The sequence below is a fragment of the Pogonomyrmex barbatus genome, unplaced genomic scaffold, assembly GCF_055798465.1.
Source record: "Pogonomyrmex barbatus isolate J1 unplaced genomic scaffold, ASM5579846v1 scaffold4, whole genome shotgun sequence".
NCBI classification, from domain to species: domain Eukaryota; kingdom Metazoa; phylum Arthropoda; class Insecta; order Hymenoptera; family Formicidae; genus Pogonomyrmex; species Pogonomyrmex barbatus.
In genome coordinates, this window is record NW_028297138.1 from 6,769,219 (window position 1) to 6,788,285 (window position 19,067).

At 41.3% G+C, this 19,067-nt stretch overlaps 1 protein-coding gene and 1 long non-coding RNA gene across 2 annotated transcripts in view; one reads left to right on the forward strand and one right to left on the reverse strand.

Moving 5' to 3' along the window:
* The window catches only part of LOC148935775 (uncharacterized), a 107,613-nt gene that overhangs the window by 76,296 nt on the left and 12,250 nt on the right, over positions 1-19,067 (reverse strand). The gene's annotated exons all lie outside the window — the stretch shown is intronic.
* dap (cyclin-dependent kinase inhibitor dacapo) lies at positions 932-10,386 on the forward strand. The gene is made up of 2 exons (XM_011640545.3): positions 932-3,155; positions 9,043-10,386. The coding sequence occupies exons 1-2, from the start codon at positions 2,459-2,461 to the stop codon at positions 9,138-9,140; spliced, it is 795 nt and encodes a 264-aa protein (XP_011638847.2). The 5' UTR covers positions 932-2,458; the 3' UTR covers positions 9,141-10,386.

Below are 19,067 nucleotides of genomic sequence, written 5' to 3' on the forward strand. Positions count from 1 at the left end.
TCCGACTGTATGCAAATAAGTTCATTATGCGTAACACGTCGCGTCATACAAACATGAAAATCCACCGAATATACGCGTGCGATAAGATTGCGTAGCATTGTTTTGGAAAGACTGGACTTATTTATTTCTCATTCCCCCCGCTTCCCATCGTGCCCCTCGCCATTAACCGGAATACGCGCCGCTTTTTTTTCGCGGCTACTCCCAGAGCACGAATGCGTGAAGGACAATTAAAGCGGCGAATTAAGGCCACAATTAAATTAATTTGACATGTCCGACGACATTTTCGATTTCGACCCTATGTGCGCCCTTTTGGTCACGGAATGAGAAGTGATGTAAAGATGCGTGAGAAAGAGTAAAACGCGAGACGCGATATCTCTATTATGGAATATTTTAAAATTAACGAGATGAATTCACAGGATGGGCGAAAACAAACGAATGTTTTCGAAAGAAAGTCGTAAGAGTTAGACAATTTTTCATCAGCGTTGTAATATCGTATATCTCCCCTCCCCCTCCCCCTCCTTCCCTCAAGTAATCCCATTAAGAATCCGACCCAACGAGTCGCGACTCTTGAAATTTTGTCTCTCCCTTCCTCCAGTCTGAAACCTGGAATATTGGAGCACGAGCAGAGATCTCGCGATTGGCATTCCGTTCGGCGGTGTGCTCTCTCTCCCTCCTGCCCCCCCCCCCCCTCTTTCTCATAGTAGAGACCGATAACTGTACAATCTTTCCGCACACACGTTTCGCACACAAGTCCAACCGTGCTCGCAGTCACGTCGAGGGGACTATACGTTGCGAATGGCGGTTATTTCGTTCTTCGCCGCTCGCCGCGTGATTGGCCTCGCGGTGATGGACGCGGCGAGAGGAGGGAGGCCGCCGAGTCGACCCGTGCCGCGACGGAGAATGCCGAATGCCGCGGAAGCTCGCTTGGTCGCAGTAAGAGAGGCACGCGTCAGTCGCTAGAGAGCGCTTTTCGTGACGAGTACGCGTCCTTGCGCAACCCCCGCGAGTCGCACATCACGCGCACGTATCGCCGTGTTCGGGCGTCACGTAACTGCGCAACTCGCGTGTGCCCGCACACACGTCCTTCGAGTCCCCGGTGGGCCACGCGCGTGCCTTGACAGTCGCGCGTTCGTTTGGCGGGAAACTACGAGGCGTGTGTATCCTCTCCGCTTGCTTATTTACGCGGTGTCAAAGGCGATTCCCCTCCCATCCATTCGGCGGATCGGCATATTGCTGCGGGCCGTGTGCAATAGCGGTTTTTCTATGGAATTTTCTCGTGCCGAGACAACGGACTCGCGTCTTATCGCGTCTCGGCTGTGTGCGCCAGGGTCTCGCCGTGCGTGAGTGCGGGAGACGCGACGGACGAAGAGACAGAGAGAGAGAGAGAGAGAGAGAGGTGGCGAGGGCAAGGGGAGTATCTCGAGAGATCGACTCGCGTCACACGGTGGACCACGAAATTCGCGCGGGATACGTCGTAGCACGCTCCCTCGCCGTCGCACGGATACTCACGCGCAAGTGCGGCCGTGCGGCGTTGCCGGATCGCAGACTCGCCGCTCCCCGCAGGCTACGCCGAAGGAGAGACGTCTTGCGCGCGTGAAGAGTGCGGGGTGAAGAGTGAAATCCCCGTGCGCGGATATATCGGTAGTGTGTTGACCGTACGCGCAGTACTTTCGGCGGTCTTCACGGTGGCCTTGGCGGACAGTCCCGCGTAAGTGCAGCGGAAATCGTGCTTTCGCGAGGCGGAGTTTGTTTTCGCCGTCGCCGCCGCCGCCGCCACCGCGCTATCTCTGTCTGGCACATAGTAACCGTGTGCGCTCCCCTCTCCCCGTGTTGCCAAGCGCGGCTGCTGTTTGCCGTGCACGCATCGCCCTATGATCCACGCTTTCCCCGACAGCGAAGGAGCCGATTATCGTCATCCTCATAGTCTATCGCGACGGACGTCATCGACACGCCGAAGTGCGAGCGAACCCAAATGCGAAGCGGTGCTTTGGTCTACGCTCGACGGGAGTAGCAGCAGCAGAAGCGCGGCCATTATTCGAAATTCGGTGGGTCGCGCCACAGATCGCGACGTTGCCACGTTCCCATCTGTGGATAGCCGCGATTATTTCAACGTCCTACGGCTACGGCAACGACGACGGCGACGGCAGCAGCAGCAGCAGCGGGAACGTGATTCCTGGAAGGAATCATCATCATCATCATCCTCGCGTCACTGCTAGGAGTAGCCATCTCTTATCTCTTTGCGCGTGTCACAACTTTTTGATAGTCCGAAAAGAGTGATCCGGAGAGAAGAGGGAAACAAGGGCGAGAAAAAAAGATAGGGAGAGAGTACGTGATTTCTTTTATCTTACGGTTCGTCGTACTCTCGTGCTCTTGAGTGCGTACTCGTTTCCGCGAGCGGGAAACGGCGCGTTGAGCGTTTGCCGTTGTGGAGCGCGGCGGCGATAGAGCGCGACGAAATATGAGCGCACGAGTGCTGAACCCGGCGATGATGACGGAAATAAGCAGGAACCTAGGCAGCGGCGGTGGCGGTGGCGGTGGCGGTGGCGGACGAGCGGCACCGAGCAAGGCCGCGCTCGCCCGCGTGCGGCGCGATCTCTTCGGCCCGGTGGACCACGCGGCGGCCCGCGCGCTCGCCGAGCGCGAGCTGCGAGCCCAATCGTTGCTCGACGCCGACCGATGGGGCTTCAACTTTCAGCTGGGTCAACCCAAATCTGGGTCTAATTCGCGGTACGAGTGGGTACCGGTGACGGAACACGACGTGGTGCCCGAGCCTTACGCCCTGCGCGGCATGCCCTACCTGAGGACCCACGCGCCCGGTACTCCGCGCAAATTGCGTTTCGACGACGCGTCGACGTCACCGACCACCATCACCACCACCATCACCACCACCACGACGATGATGACGTCGACGTCGTTGACGGCGATGATGAGCACGATGGCGGCGACCACCACGAGGATCGTCGAGCAAATGGAAACCGTCGTTACGCCGACGGCCGAGAGGACCCCGCCGCAGGAGCCGAGAGTGCCCGAGATCGGCGAAGCCACGACGACGCCCAGTCAACTCCTGGACGCGGACACCAAGAGGAAGAGGTGCGCGATAGAGCAGACCACTCCTGTCCTACCCCCCGCCGCGAGGAAGCAGTCCACGATCACCGGTAAGTTTTAGCGTGTTCATCCTTCCGCCGAGTAAACCGACAACGCGAGATGTAAACCGCATTGTTTTCGACGATTGCGCACGTTTTCATTCAACTTCCGACAATATGACGCAGACGTTTACCGTCACACTACGATTCCACTTGGCGCCTCGATTCCGCGACGTTGTGAAGCGCTTTTCGGGAAAGAGAAAAAAAAAAGATATCGCGCTAAATAGCTGATGAAAACTATTAATGACGTTTCGCCTTTGGGCGCGCGCGAGCGGATCATCTCCGTCGATTATATAAAATGCAACCGGGCGATATTTGTTTTCGAAATTTTAGTCCGTGCTCGCGTATGAAATTAACGCGGCTCTGACGTTATCAGCGACGACGATTCGTCTGATTGGTAGCTGCAAATTATCCCGATGAAATCACGCGTGCCGCGGGCGAGAATGCGGCTCGTTCCGCTCGATCGCACCGCGTATCTTCGTTTTTCACGTCTCTAATCTTCACGTAACTCATCGCGCGCGTATCTGCCGCGTGAAAAGAGAGGCTTCGGCTATGATAAAGTTTGTTTACACCTGCATTTATTATGCACAATGGACGCTAACCGCCAGACAAAAGGGAAGAGAATGATTTACGCTGTTCTCTCCAGAGAGTCTGTTATCTGAAAAAAACCTGAAATTGTCAATGAATTTCTTTGAAGCTTGCTTTTTCCAATATTTTGCTTTTACGTTTTAATTAGGAGTTTACGAAACAAGAGTTAACGATAACAATGAACTCATTCACTCTAAACATCAGAAACATGCTGATTTTACGATTAATATTCATTATTGAAAATAGCGATTTCGTGTTAAATTCACTTTTCTTTAATGAGAAGATGAATAGTTTTAATAGTTTTATAAAAATGGAATTTTATCGCTTATGCATTATATAATTTTTTGTTTTTAATTTTTGAAAATAAAATTTGAAAGTTTTGTGCGACGTAAAATGTTTCAGTCTTTACAGCTTCTTTCAAAATTTTTCGAATTTAATTATTGAAGCAAATTGATTCTTAATTTTATTTTATGATTTATAAACTTTTATAAAATATTAACATTTTTGTACAATAGATATATACTTATTTGCAAGATATACTTAAAAATACTATTTATTTTACCTGGAATTTTTAACAAATTACTTTGAAAATCAGGAAATTCTCAAGGAATTTTTTTTTCTATTTGAGTAAACACTCTGTTGTCGCAATCAATCGCGTTATCAACTTATTCATTTATTTCGATTATTTGTTCGGCTATTTAGAATTGTTATAGAGAGAATTAATCTAGAAATCTCGTGAATTATCCGTGTTAGAAATATAGATGTAATTCTGATTCTCTAATCTTAAGAAGCACTATTAACGGGGACAATGGTAACAGTGTGAAGTTGTGCGAAGGTTATCTTATCGTCGGAAATTTTTATGAGGCAGACTTTTATCCTTGCGGAAAAGCGAGTCGTCACTTCCGGCACGTGTCATATGATTTTGCGTCATATAAATCGCACAATTGCATGCGTGAGTCGCGAAAATGATTTTCTTCCCGAAAGACAACTGACTTTTAACTGGAGTTTATCGCGGTTAATTTGCTCGATGTATTTATGCAGGAAGCACTGCCTAGGTCAATCCAATTCGCTTGCTGGAAGGTCGTCGCAATTCGCGCATAATTACGTCAGCACCTGATAATAACCAATTGCGCTTGCGCTTCGTTGCTCATATATTTCGAAACGTATATTTATCGATGTTAATGTCTGCCGGTCGTTTTTGCATATGAATACAAAAACCGCAAGAACATAAACTTAAGATAGTATATTCGTGACAGAGGATAAAATTAATACAGCGAATCTTGTGAGAGAATATCTGCCATCTATTTCCAAAATATTTTATTCACGTAATTTACAATACATTTCGTATTTTACAATACATTGGCATATCAATTGACAAATCGACGCGAATATCTAATCGAAATGGTTCTTGCGTTTTTTTTTTTCGTAAATTCAATATTTAGGTCAGTATTCGTAGCTCTCCTTTATTAATAAACGTTCTTTTATTTCTGAGATTTTAGTAAATGTTATGTAAACTAAATGTGCATTTAAAAGTGCATTTTTCGATAAAAATGAGGTATGAATACGGAGCTTAGTATCTGGAGCGTGCAATCATTTTTTTTTCCTGCTTTATGTGTCAATAATAAAACTCGGTTCTGCTGACAAGACGCAAGATGTATTATCGGGAACATTATCGCGTGCCGCGCGATAACGTTGAAAAGTAGCTTTGAGAATATATATTAAAAAAAAAAAAAAAAAAACCTTTTTTCATTCACGGATAAACGAAATCGTTCATCTACACCGAGAGACGCGCGAGCGATGGCACAATCAAAATAATGTTAACATTACGCGGGCTGTATCGTATTATTATGGTTATTTACGTCAACAGTGGCGCAAGCCTGATTTTAGAGATAAATGCTACGGACGTGCGAGGCGCCGTAAATTTATGCGGTGCGTATACGGTGCTCGAATACCTTTCACTAGAAATTTCGAAATAAACCTGATAGACCTCGCCTCGCGTTTCTTTACCTTCAAAACAAACGTCTTCCTTCATTATTCGCCGACGGAATCACGGCGCGCGAGGACGCATTTGCGGTAATATTTGCAAGGAAGTTACTTGAAACGGTAACCGTAACTAATCACAATTGCATACACGATCCATCCGTACACGTGTTATCACTATCGCGCGCCAAATTATCGTTTTGCTGACAGTACTTTATACATTCACGCGATGGGCGATGTGTATCGTGAGCGATTTGCTAATTTTGAGTTTAATCGGCATTCTTTGTCTGGAAATTTGATAACGATTAATTGATCGTGCGAAGATGAAAAGAGATTGAGTCAATACATGGTTTAGTGACACACGACCGAGAGATAAGACTTCATCGATCTCAACGACTTCGCGAAGAAAAAAAAAAGGGGGAAGAACGAGAGAACAGTTGCGAAGCATTGCTCTCAAATTCACACAGGTGAAAACGTTCGCCATCGACCTTTTTTTTTCCCTTTCATTCTTTAAACATTTATTATTTCTTGAACTTCGATGACGGTAGATCTTGATGAATCATTGTAAATAATTTACAACTATTTGCAAGTTAAATTAAACGCATATTGCACAAACAGACAAGATATTTATCAACGTTAGATTAGTATGATAACAAAGTAGTATACATAGTAGGCAATTTTTATACTCATCAATATTGAGTTTGAACGTAGAAAAAGTAGAAGCAAAAAAAAAATCAAGTGCTTGAGAGAGCATTGCCTTGCCATAAAACAATTCACTTCTACCTATTTGGGATTTCGGGTATTTCGATGAAATGTTTTGGTTTCTGTGCATTCACGTGCAACACACAGCCATCTTGTCGAGGCTGTAAAACCTCACAGTCTAGTTCTGCCTTTTTTTTTCTCCCATTTATTATTCGGCCGTGCACACCACCCACGCGACGCGACTATTTCTGGACATGACTCGTCATGTGTCGCGCACGCATGTACACGCGTGTAAACACATTTCACGTTGCGCCAGCACGCGACGCCTTTGTTTATATTTTTACTGCACCGCGAAAGAAGTAAAAACTGCAACTTGCTCGCAACTGCAACTCGACGGAGAAACGACTTTTCCATCCATTTTTCTGTTTTATCCACGACACATTCACGACACCTTTTGTCTCACTCTTTTTCTCATTTATTCTCATTCTTTGTTGAATTGTGTATTTAATTCAACGTATCATCCCCAAAGCCCAATATCAATTCGGAGTCAACGTTCGTTGTTCAATCGCTGTCTGTGCAAGAAAACTGATGTTTGAGCAATCGCCACTTTTCTTTAGCGTATCTTTTACTATCTGAAAGGAAGTGCGCGACTTCCGGGACATCATGTACATACGTGTAGACTACTAGGATGGGAAACGATTGGGTTTCCTATCTGTGCCACTTAATTCGTTCGGGGGGGGGGGGGGGGTAACGAATTCGTAACGTATTTTGCTTTACGGATAGGAGTTATGGGGGCGCCGAACGATATTCTTAACGTATTTTATTAATGAGCCGCGTGGTCAGCTGTTGAAATCCATATGGGGTTGCTGGCCCCTGAGCGCACCCCCATATCTTTCCTCTCTCTTACCCCTCCCTTCTCCCTTTCGGGCCTTTATATCCTGCGTGACGCGTGTACATCGAGTGTTTGCATGCGTGGAGGGGGGGGGGAGCATCAGCTGTGCACGCAATCGCGTGCCCCTGTCTACGAACCCCATGGATAGCGGACAGATCGTTACGAGGGGGTCGGCATTTAAAATCAGGATTAGCACCCGCATATCTCCTCCGAGGTATTTAAAGCATCGCATAGAAAAATAATTGCGAAATTTCCCATCGGTTCAGTTTCTTATTTGGCCACTTCTAAACCTAGAAAAAAAAAAATTCTGCGCGGTAAAATATTCGAAGTTTACATACTGATTAGAAAGAATGTATACATAAACTTCGGATTTTAAGAGAAAATTTCATTATGTTTGTAATAAGAGGTAAATATAATAAACGAACATTTATCATAATATATATTAAAAAATGTACTATATATATATTTATATATATATATATATATATATATATATATATATATATATTAAAAGAGTTTCACATATAATAATTTGTAAAATGATAATAATAAAGGAGATCGTTAGAAGAACGAAACGTAGGTGTTTGTGCGATTTTTGTAATTCTGGTCACGTGGCTCGGCAGACGACCCTACTAAGGCACGGAGGGTTGAATAGAAAATTGAACAGATGCACTTAATTTCATAGCGTGGAAACTTCGCCAAATGGAAGTCCAAAGGGGTGCCTTTGTACCTTTGGGATATATCGCGCTTGCATGTTGATTTATGAGTCACGATCAGTGAGCTTCCTTTCGATCATTTTATGAATTTTATTTAAATTTTTATCGCGCATAATAATTTACATAATAAATTTCTATAATTGTATAGAATAATAGAAAAATTCTACATTCTATATAATTATATAGAATGTAGAGTTTTATACATTAAACTGTGGGAATCTGGATTATAATATTTTTCGAAAGCTTGATCGGTTCTGTTTCTTAGATATTTTTGATAGCGCGAGAGATATTATGAGCCTAATTCGGTTTCGCTGTAACAAAAATATTTGTCTGGACATTGCAACTGCGCTCGAGTGTGAGCAATAAAAACAATATAAAATCCCGACCTCACGCTCTTATCTTCCGCTGATATAATTAGCGAGAGAATACGGTGCGCCGATATAATACTCGCCAAGGTTATCAGAGAGGAAAGATTTCGCATGCATACGGCCGAGAGTAAGCCGGATTGTGCATAAGGTCAAGTGTGTGGTACTGCATACGATTATAAGAAATCGAAGCCGATGATAAGCCGCGAATTGCTCACGCTATATACGCCAGATGCTTTCCGAAATACTTTGACTCGCTCCGGGTGTAATATATTTTGATAAATAAAAATACTGTGCATAATTAACCGCATAATTAATAAATATTATATTATCACTTTTGTGATAAAAAATTATCTTCAATTATGAAATTATTGTACAGTAGAAATGATGAAACGTTATTACATTTTGGAAAATTGATATAGATTTTATGTCAGAAATATGCAATAATTTCTCGATTTTCTCGTGATTTTGAAGTTGAGCGTTACTTAAATATAAATTTCCCTTTATTTTTTTTTCTATTATTATTATTTATTATTGTTATTTTGATTATTATTATTATTATTACTCTTAAATTCAATATCCCATTCGGCTGTTTCTCCGAGAAATTTGTCGCCTCGGTTTGTGTAAAGACGTATTTTTTTTCATTGCTGTTCCAGACTTCATGAAGAGTCGTAAGCGCGGCTTGAACGGCACAAAGAGCATGCTAGAGCCGCCGGAGAAGATCACTCGCAACGCGGGTCAGATACGCAGCTAAAAGCCTTCAGCTTCCTCATTCGAACCTCGCCGTCTTCTTCCATCCATCTCGTTCGTACGCAACGCGAGACAGTACCGGAAATGGGAAACTGCATCGCCGTGAGGGAGTGACAGGGAGAGAGAGGAGGGCAGGAACTCGGATAGGAGGCGCGAGGTCCGCGTTGGCTGTGCCATTCACATAGTTTTATCCGCCATGAGCGCAGACGAAACAGACGGAGACGGACGATGACTAAAGAGAAGAGGAAAAAAAAAAGAAAAAAATTATGTAGCGGAAAGTAAATCGTTCATTCTTCATCACGTATATCTTCGTCTGTCATATCGCTTTGTAATACCATGAAGATTATGATAATAATAGCAACAATCAAGAAAAAGTGTGAGATGAGAGAAACAAAAAAATAAAATGGAAAGATGAAAAACGAGAAGGACGCTTGGTGATGAAAAGGGGGAGGGAGAGGGGGAGAGAGAGAGAGAGAGAGAGAGAGAGAGAGAACGAGAGTATGACTCTCTCGTCACTATTTTTTTTATGTGTCACATTTTTTTGTATTAGAATGTAGTGTAAGTAATACTAAGAGGAATATATAAAAAATTAGATTGTAGATAGAGTAATATGATTTGTGTCCAAATTAATTAATGTAATATATTCTTCGTTTGTTTCTAAAACGTTCATAGAAAAATGTTTAAACGATGTCGTTACACAAACACGTTATGAGAAAGAGAGAGAAAAACTACATGCAAATTTATATAGGCTATTCTCGTAAGGATTAGTTAATTAGATATTAAGATATAGAACAGAGTATATCGCGCGTATTCATTGGATCTAATTGAAGGGAACGCTCGAACTGGTCCATGGAATTTCAGTACTCGTGCCACGTTTAAACCCGGTGATAAAATTCTTTTGTTTAAATAGATATGATAATATTAAAATATTCTGAAAATAATTCGCTGCAGAGATATCGCGCCAGTTTCGACGTTGCAGCCTTGAATCGTGCGCGATATCGAAGTAATTTGAAATTTTTAAATTCAAAAGTTTTATAAGTCTATTTCGATTTTTTTTTTTCAATTGAATTGGATATCGTGTTACGGGAATGCGAAAAGGTAAAAAAAAGAAGCAAAAGAGCGGTGGCGATTCCGTGGCCAGTAATCGACCGGAAAGAAGAGAAAATATATGATTTAGCTGTAGTTTGTTACCCAAGTTTAAGCATTGATCTCCTGTACGACTTTAAGAAAGTACAGCCGATGCCAAATCACCCCGTGATTTTTTCTTCTCTACCTATTAAAAAACAGAAAAAAAAAATTTGTCATCTCCTTTCTCCCTCTTTCCCTTTCTTTGTCCCGTATCGCATTTGTTTCCGGCAGATATGCGAGAGACACGTAATCATCGTAAAGTCGTCACGGCTTTTATAGAAGAAAAAAGAAACATAACATTTGGTTTCCTCTTTCATATCAATCTTATTTCTTTTAATAAATTAAAATATCGATTCTTTTTTAATAAAATATTTAATGTTTTCATTTAATTTTCGATTAAATTGGACTCTTCGTGATATTCTCTTAAAAATATTTTTTTTAGACAACGCTTTTCAGTCGTGCTATAATTTCCCGCGTTTCAGTTAACACAGACAAATGTAACAGCTTACATTATGACTAAAAAATCGATGACTAAAATCATTTAATCAAGCATAAAAATAGTAAAATGTTTTATTAGAGACTTGTTCTAATTTTAAAAAAAGATATACTCTACGATTTTAGTATAACGTGTCTCTGTCAAGAACGTTAAGTGTAATGGTGGCATTAACGTGTTGTTAATCGCATGATGATACATATATCTATTATCTCAAAAGGAAACGAGTTTCTTATGTGAAATTAAAAAGAAAAAAATTTATATGCAATATCGGAAACACACACTTTAGCTGTTTAACGAGAGGTTAATAGCTTGCAAATCTATATTTTCATAATCGATAATTACGAAGAAAAACATTTCCTTTGACAAGTACTATCGGGACCGAGCGATATAAGCGTTTCACAGCCTAGAAGGATACCAGTGCAAGCGAACGTTTATTTCGTTCATCGATAACGAATTTATGAAGCGTAAAATATTAGCGTACTCTACTAATTGTATATTTAATTGAGTTTTATAATGGTAGCTGCTTATCATACACGACTTTTTGTTTATTAACGCTCCACTATTAACGCGATCCTCGTAAAATATCCCATCACATTTTGCTCATCCCGATCTGATCTTTTCCCGTTCGCCATTCCCATATTTCCTTTTTGAGATTATAACTCAAAAATACGACTGGTGGTTACAAGCTATTTTTTTCAAAACCCCTCCCGTAACATCGAGCATGCGGGAGAGAGGTGTCGAAAAAAATGCAAAACGATAAATCCAAATTTCAACGTACGCATTGATCGCAACGTGCGTTTTCTTCCGCGCGAAACAGACGGTCCGAATTTTTCCATAAAAATCAAAAAATATCGGACCAAGTTGAAAAAACGACCATCGTTGATTGTTATTGTTCGTGGCAGATGCGGCACCTCGCGATTTCGACATTCGTGCAGTAAGTCGTTAAAAGAAAAAAAAAAAAACGCAAGTGAATGTAATTTGGCGATGTATCGTATATGTGTACGCGCGTGTGTGTGTATGTGTGTGGCGTTTGACATATATCCTTTCTGGCAATATTATTTCTCACTCGACGAAAAAGAAGCGGCAGGATCGTGATCGTATTCTTCGAGTTTAATAAAAAAAAAAAAAATTATTTTTCATTTTTAATCACACATCGCAAAATTAATAGATAAAATTGAAAAATCTATATTGCACGGTGTCACGCTGCTGGATTAACAAAAAAGAAACCGAAACTAAGAATCTTGGAATCTCATAAGATCTGAGAAGTCGTGACGCGTGGTGCTTGCCGTGGAGAAAACTCAAAAAAAAAAAAAATAGCAGAGAGAAAAATCTAATATTTATGTAACCCTGTGATGTATTAGTATGATCTCAGTAAACATAACTTAGCGTGTACTTCTTATCTATAATAATTAGATTATGTATATGCGATAGAAAGCAAGAAATTGTGGCAGACATTTGGAAATTGTGTCGTAGAGTATAAAAATTAGAGATCACAGATTAGGTCGACGATTCCCGATATTTGTGCGTGAGTGCGTGAATGCGTGCGTGTGTGTGCGTGCGTGCGTGTGTGCGTGCGCGCGCGCGCGCGTGTGTGTGTGTGTGTGGCGCATATGTATGAGAGTGTGTGTGCGGAATGAAGAATGAAAGAGGAAGATGGAACAGAGAGGCCATCTAGTGAATCGTGCCTCACTTTCAGTCGATACTCCGCGGTATAAAATTATAGATGTGTAACGACAATATTAATTATGTATAATTATATATATAAATATATATATAAAAAACCTGTAACTATATAAGAGAGTCTAAAAACACTAACTAACTAACATAAGTAAATTGTGACCCCCCCAATTGTTTATTAAAAAGAAGATTTATCTATATAAAAAAACTCTATCATTTTCTCTTTCCATCCTTATCTCATCGTGATTCGGATATTTTTTTGAAAATTAATATCCTTTATAACATGTTTCATGTAAAATGTGATTCTTCTTCAAATTAATTTAAAAATACTTTTAACTAAAGATATCAATTCTGATTATATAGATTATACAAATTATTCTTTATCGTAGACTAATATACGTGAATGTGTAAACGCTTTGGCTACATTTATAAATTTTAAAAATCAAAGAAAAAAGATACTTTTCAAATTTTGGAAAAAATCTGGATAATTAATATTTTCCCTTCTTGGTTTTACCACAAAAAAACGATACAATTAAATTAATGCAGAATCCAGCGATTAAGAAAAATCGTGGCAGGTGTAGCTGTAGGACTGGAGGTGTCTAAAAGATCTTCTTCCCGGCAATCCGAGACAGGTGCTCATAAAACTTCGCTGGTAAGTGATTTCGTTTCACCTTCCCTTAGTCTCTGCCCAGAAGCCAATTTTTTGTAACAGTCAAATTCATCTGACAAGACGCGCGCGGAGAATTTGGCCAATGATACACAGCTTCGTGTAATGTCACATCAACCGTGAAAAACTTGTGAATTGTCAATACATCAATACAATATTCTTCATAGAGAACGTGATAATAATGATAAACGAATATATCAAGGACGATCTTCCGTTATAAAATACAAAATCGTATTGTACATATCATATTATTTCGTATTTTAGAAGCTAAAAAATATTTATCAAACAGCTAATCTATTTAGGATTATTTATAATAGTTCATTGACGTTGCAGCATCTTTGAGACTGCTCGTCTTAAATTCTTAATCCTCCGTTTAACACATTTAAGACGGTATGTTCATAAAATACTATAATGTTTGTCGAAAATCTGAAAAATTTATATACATTACGGAATACTTGAACGCAACTATGTATACTCGAACGAATAAGAATTAATAAGAACTACCGCTTGCATCAATTACGAGTTTATATTACAGTCGCATCGCGAATACAATTAGCGAGTTCAAAGATTCCGTTTGCGACGTCGTTTATGTTTATGACAAGTACGAGTGTTATAAAGTGCAAACTAAATTGCACCGCGCGTCGCCGAATTTGCAAGTAAATTAACGCAAACTGACTGTAGGCCGTTGATGCAAAAAATCCCGACACATTGCATACAAAATAACCACGGTTCCAGCCTGTGCGACCCTAATTGGACGATCCATTTGCATGTCAATCGACGAGTTTTGCAATCTTTCTGAAATTTATTACACCCTGCCCTATCGAAATTTTGGCAATAGCGTGACATTATATTATGTAATCCTATATATATATATATATATATATATATATATATATATTCGCTCGATAATGACATAACGATAACAATTAATTTTTTAATAATTTTTAGTAATTTTTTAATAGAAAATTGCTAGTATCTAATTTAAACTAAAGATATTTTATTTAACAATTTAAATAATTAAAAGTTGCTTTTAAAGTGGCCTTAAAATCAACAAAGATAATCGCTAGATGATCGCAAAGATAATCGAGAAGATTAAATTCTGTATTTTAATATTTCCATGTGTTGGATTTTAGATGATTCGAAAAAAAAATAAGGTACCAGATTTGATTTTTGTTAATTGTCGAAATCGTAGGCGAGGCGGTTACACGCGAGACGCGACGTCTATCTCTCCGCAGGTTCTTTTTCTTTTTTCTTTTTTTTTTTTTTTTTTTTCGCGTCCCGTGTCCTCGTTGCGGCACGTAGAAACACGCGCGTTCACTGTAGCTATGCTTCTATGCAATCTCTGTTGCTAGGCGCACCTCAGCCCACCGACAATATTTTTAGACTATACGCTCACATGTCGCCACCGATTCTTGAATGAATCAGAGACAGGTTCCCTGAACCTGCTTTCTCTCAATGAAAATACAATTGTTTAGACTGTCCGTTCAAAATGTTTACCGATATATATTCGTATTTGTTATTGTATTATATAAATAATTTACAGGATAAATATTTTTAATAAAAGCATCATCATTTCCGACTTGATTTTAGTATTTATTGTTTAATATTAAAGATAAAGAAGTCATTTACATAAATTTTGATTTTATTGATTAAATTAATGATTTTTTTTTCTTTATTAAATTAATGCACACGTGTATATGGGAATCTCGCAATTCTCTCTCTCAGTGCCTAATTTTTGTCGGAAGTGGCAGTTCCGTTACCGAATCTTCATTATGGGAATCGATGCGTAAAGTTCGATTCAGCAATGAACATTTGCAAAAATGCGCGGAAATTGCAGCGTGCACTCGGCTGCATCTCCCATCGCGGGGAATAAATGGGTGGTTGGTCGGGACAATCCTTTTTACTTGTCGCCAGAGCGATGATTCGTCATTATTACATCCAGTAAGGCTTACGTGTTCACGATAAAAATATAGGGTAAAGAATATAGCATGTTAAATTTTACACGCACGCATACATCTTACACGTACGTATTAAAGGACGCCCATCACACCGAAGTGAACCGCCTCCTTGATAAACGCAATATGCACGAGGCTTCCGGTTTATTGTGCGAAACATGTCGCGCAGAAGATTAAAAAGGATTAAAAATCCGAGCGACGTAGCGAGCCATTTCAGAATCGTCCAACAATTTTAAAGTGTGATCCAAACGAGTTGGATTGCGATCAATAGCTAAGTGCAAGTAGTGCAATTGTCAATCCGACTGTTGCCAAGGTCTAGAGAGTCCTCGAAAGAACCTTGACTGGTAATTTGGATCTTCCTGTGATGATTTGCTTAAGCTAGTAATTTTGTAGCATTTTGTGGAAGAGGGACAGGATGATACGCATTAAGATATACCGTAGGTCAATTAGCTGGTAAGATCTACAAATAGATAATATATATTCTTAATGAGTTGACATTTAATAAATCCGACGGAAGGTTATGATAAATTCACAATTTATTTTAAGCACAACGTGGATTAAAGCGAATTTTACGAATATCATTCTTTTGAATTCTTTATTTTCTTAGCAACATTCGTATTTTATTTTATTTGAATCTTTATTAATTCAATAGTTTCTCATTCGAAAATTTGGCAACATCCGCGCTCACAGTGGTGAGTAGAAGAACTAAACACGTTGGTAAAAATGGCAACTCGTGATTCTTGTGATGTCGGATAATTAGAAAATCTCTGTTGATTAAAAATTTTTTAATAATAACTAAGTAGCGTTTAACTATCAAACATAATGAAATTTGTATATTAATTCGCGTAATTGCAATTTTTTATGTCATAAATTTTTATCACTGAAACTGACGCTGCGTTGTAATGATAAAACGACCGACGGAGGTTCTAGATTAAGTTGGCATGTACTATCATTCGCTTCTCTTCCTTCTCAGAAACTAGTTTCATGAAAGTAATTTTTTGTGTATTTGTAGAAAGAACACTAATCTAATTATTAAAAAGGGACAATCAATAAACAATAAAATATTTACATTTAACGTTACAAGACGTTACGCAATTCTATGACGAAAAATCGTGTTTGTTGAAAAAACAAATTAGAACGTTATACTGTTATCATCCCGCAGAGTTGTAATTATCGAAGCTCGGTAGTCTTGCAAACCGGAAGTTGTCGCGCTATACACAGATACCGTTTGGCCCCGTTTGGTACCGATAGTCCGGTTTTCTGATGGATGAGCAGCTGTAGGCATAATGCAAAATAGCAAAATTGATAAATTCTAAAACAAATAAAAATATATTTTAGAGAAATTCAACAATTTGTCCAAGAGACACTGTTCTTTCAGGATAATAATAAATGCCTCTTCTTTCACTTATGAATATCAATGAAATGAATACATTTACTGTTACGGTAAACATCAGGTTTTAAACGATTAATTCAGGAAACGAGTCTTCGTTTGCTCAACACGCGGAACTTTGACCCAGTCCAAGCTCGGAGAATTTCCACTCAAAATCGCCGTCATCAAATCGTCGTCTCATTCCGCGATACCAATCCCGATTTCTGATGTCCAGAAGTCGCGGCAGCCAATCTGTGGACCTATTTCCAATCTGCCCGAATCGGGCAGGAAACGAGAAACTCAAAGGGGCGGGGGACAAGGCGGAGAAAGGGGTCACGTGGGCCGTTATTCGAAGATGTTTTCGGCACGGCGACTCCTCAAAGAAAAGAAGGATAGAGATAACGAGATAAAGAGACAAAGAGAGAGAGAGAGGAGAGAAAGAGAGAGAGAGTCTTCATCATGCTCTCGGGCTCTTACAAATTGCGGTACGGGTGCAACGTACCTGTTGTTTACTACATAGCGGGTTCAAAGCCCGGTCAGTGCAACGGTCCTCCACCTTCCCTGCCTGCCTGCTCGTATATACACCTTCCCTCCGCGCTTCCCGCCCTCGTCACGCCTCCCCACGGGAGATGCATCCCATCCCCTACCGTCGGCCTCTTCAAGGTAAAAGCAGAAGAGCGGTAGTTACCTGCAGTTCGTGAGCTCTCCCTTCCCCCTCCCCATCTCTCTCTCTCTCTCTCTCTCTCTCTCTCTCTCTCTCTCTCTCTCTCTCTCTCTCTCCCTCCCCTTCTCTCTCCCGTCTCGTGGATGCGCAAGACGAGGAGCTGGACCGGGGACTGAACCGCTGCAAAACACGCACACACGACCGCGCCGCGCCGTGATGCCGCATCGCATCGCGGTGCATCACGGTGCCGTGCATCGCGCGACGTGCACCCATGACTCGGCAGAAATCACTTCGAACAGACGAGCCGAGAGCCCCGTCCGCGAGCGAGCGCGGTAGTTCCGATCCGCGCGATAAGCGCTTTTTGCGCTTTCGTCGGACGTCCGCGAGAAGAAGAGGTTCAACGCACTCGATAGGCGATAGTGAGGGGGAGGAGTACCTTTCCTTTTGCCGAGGGAAAACGATCTATCCCTTTTGCGAGAGGACAGGGAGATGAGACGCGGGGTGCACGACCTCGAGCGAATGATTACGCCGGAGATTGCGATAGGCTCGCGAGGGATTGTTGGGGAAGGCTCGCGGATGCATCGTGCATTCTTCTTAGCTTATAAGAAGGAATACAAGGCACAGTTAATCGAGCTACACGTTTACTACTCGATACAATGTACGCATTATGAAATGACATTATAAGCAAAAATGAAGATTTTATGTTAAAAAGAAACGGTGTGTATATGATAAAGCATTAATTGAATATTTCACAAGGAATACAAATTTTGAATTAATTAAGGTTAGTCAAAATCCTTTGATTTTCACTAATTCACCGATGGAAACTCTATAGAGGTGTACCCACAAAACTTATCAAACTAGGACTGTTTTAAAATTTGATTAACTTCACATAAGGAGAGAGAGAGAGAGAGAGAGAGAGAGAGAGAGAGAGAGAGAGAGACATCGATTTCATCTTTGATTTTTTTTCCATTAATCCCAAGATAATGAAAGATACCGAGAGATACGTTCGATGAAACAGCGCGCGGCATGAAACAAAGGAGGCAGGGAAGAGAGGAAGGTTCATAGTGCGGTAAACCAAGAAGGAGAGACCAACTCTAATCCGAACGAGCTCTCCGTACTACGGCGTAGTACTCCAGTGGGACCAGGGTTCAAAGCCCGGTCAACACCATGCTCACCACGCGTCCCTCTCCCACCGCTTTTTTCTCTCCCTCTCTTTTTCTCTCTTTCTCCGCTCTCTCTCTCTCTCTCTCTCTCTCTCTCTCTCTCTCTCTTTCTCTCTCCCCTCTTCCCTCCTCTCTTTCGCCAACTCTTTCCTCTTCTCTATCTCTCGTTGCACCTCGGCCATTTCACGACCATACACGACGTACACCCAACACACGCGCGTGTCGTGATCGCGGAGAGCATCACTCCGCGATCCTCTCCGCGCTTTCCGGCCATCTTGCTTCTCCGTAGCTCTTTCCTCTCCTTCTCTCCCATTCTCTCGCGCAACAACGTCGTGTTGGCTGGGGTGATTCATCATCGGTCGGAGATAAGCGGCCAATAAAAGGAACCGTAGAGAGCAGCACCGGAGGATAACAACATGCCCCATGCGAGAATCCATGAGAGAAGATACTGGAGGATAACGAAGATGAAAAACCGCGAATTGATATCTCCGAGTCCCCTCCGAGTCGCTGTCTAGATCGCGCGATTGATACCGTCACGCATATGTTCGCGGTGTGAGACGACAGAGGGAAATCCGTATTTTTAAAGAAGGATATTAATCTTCATTTATAACCTTCATTGAGTCGGGAAATTAAAATTTGATTTATCGATTATTAGTCAAGCTCGATTGTCGCGTGAGCGGTATTAATAATGGAAACTCGTAAATTTCGAACATAGTGATCGTTCATTTGCGACATAATTAGCCAACTCCGTACTCGCTTCTACCATGAGACAAATATGCTTCTTACGGCGAAGGAATGGATGCAGGAAGGAC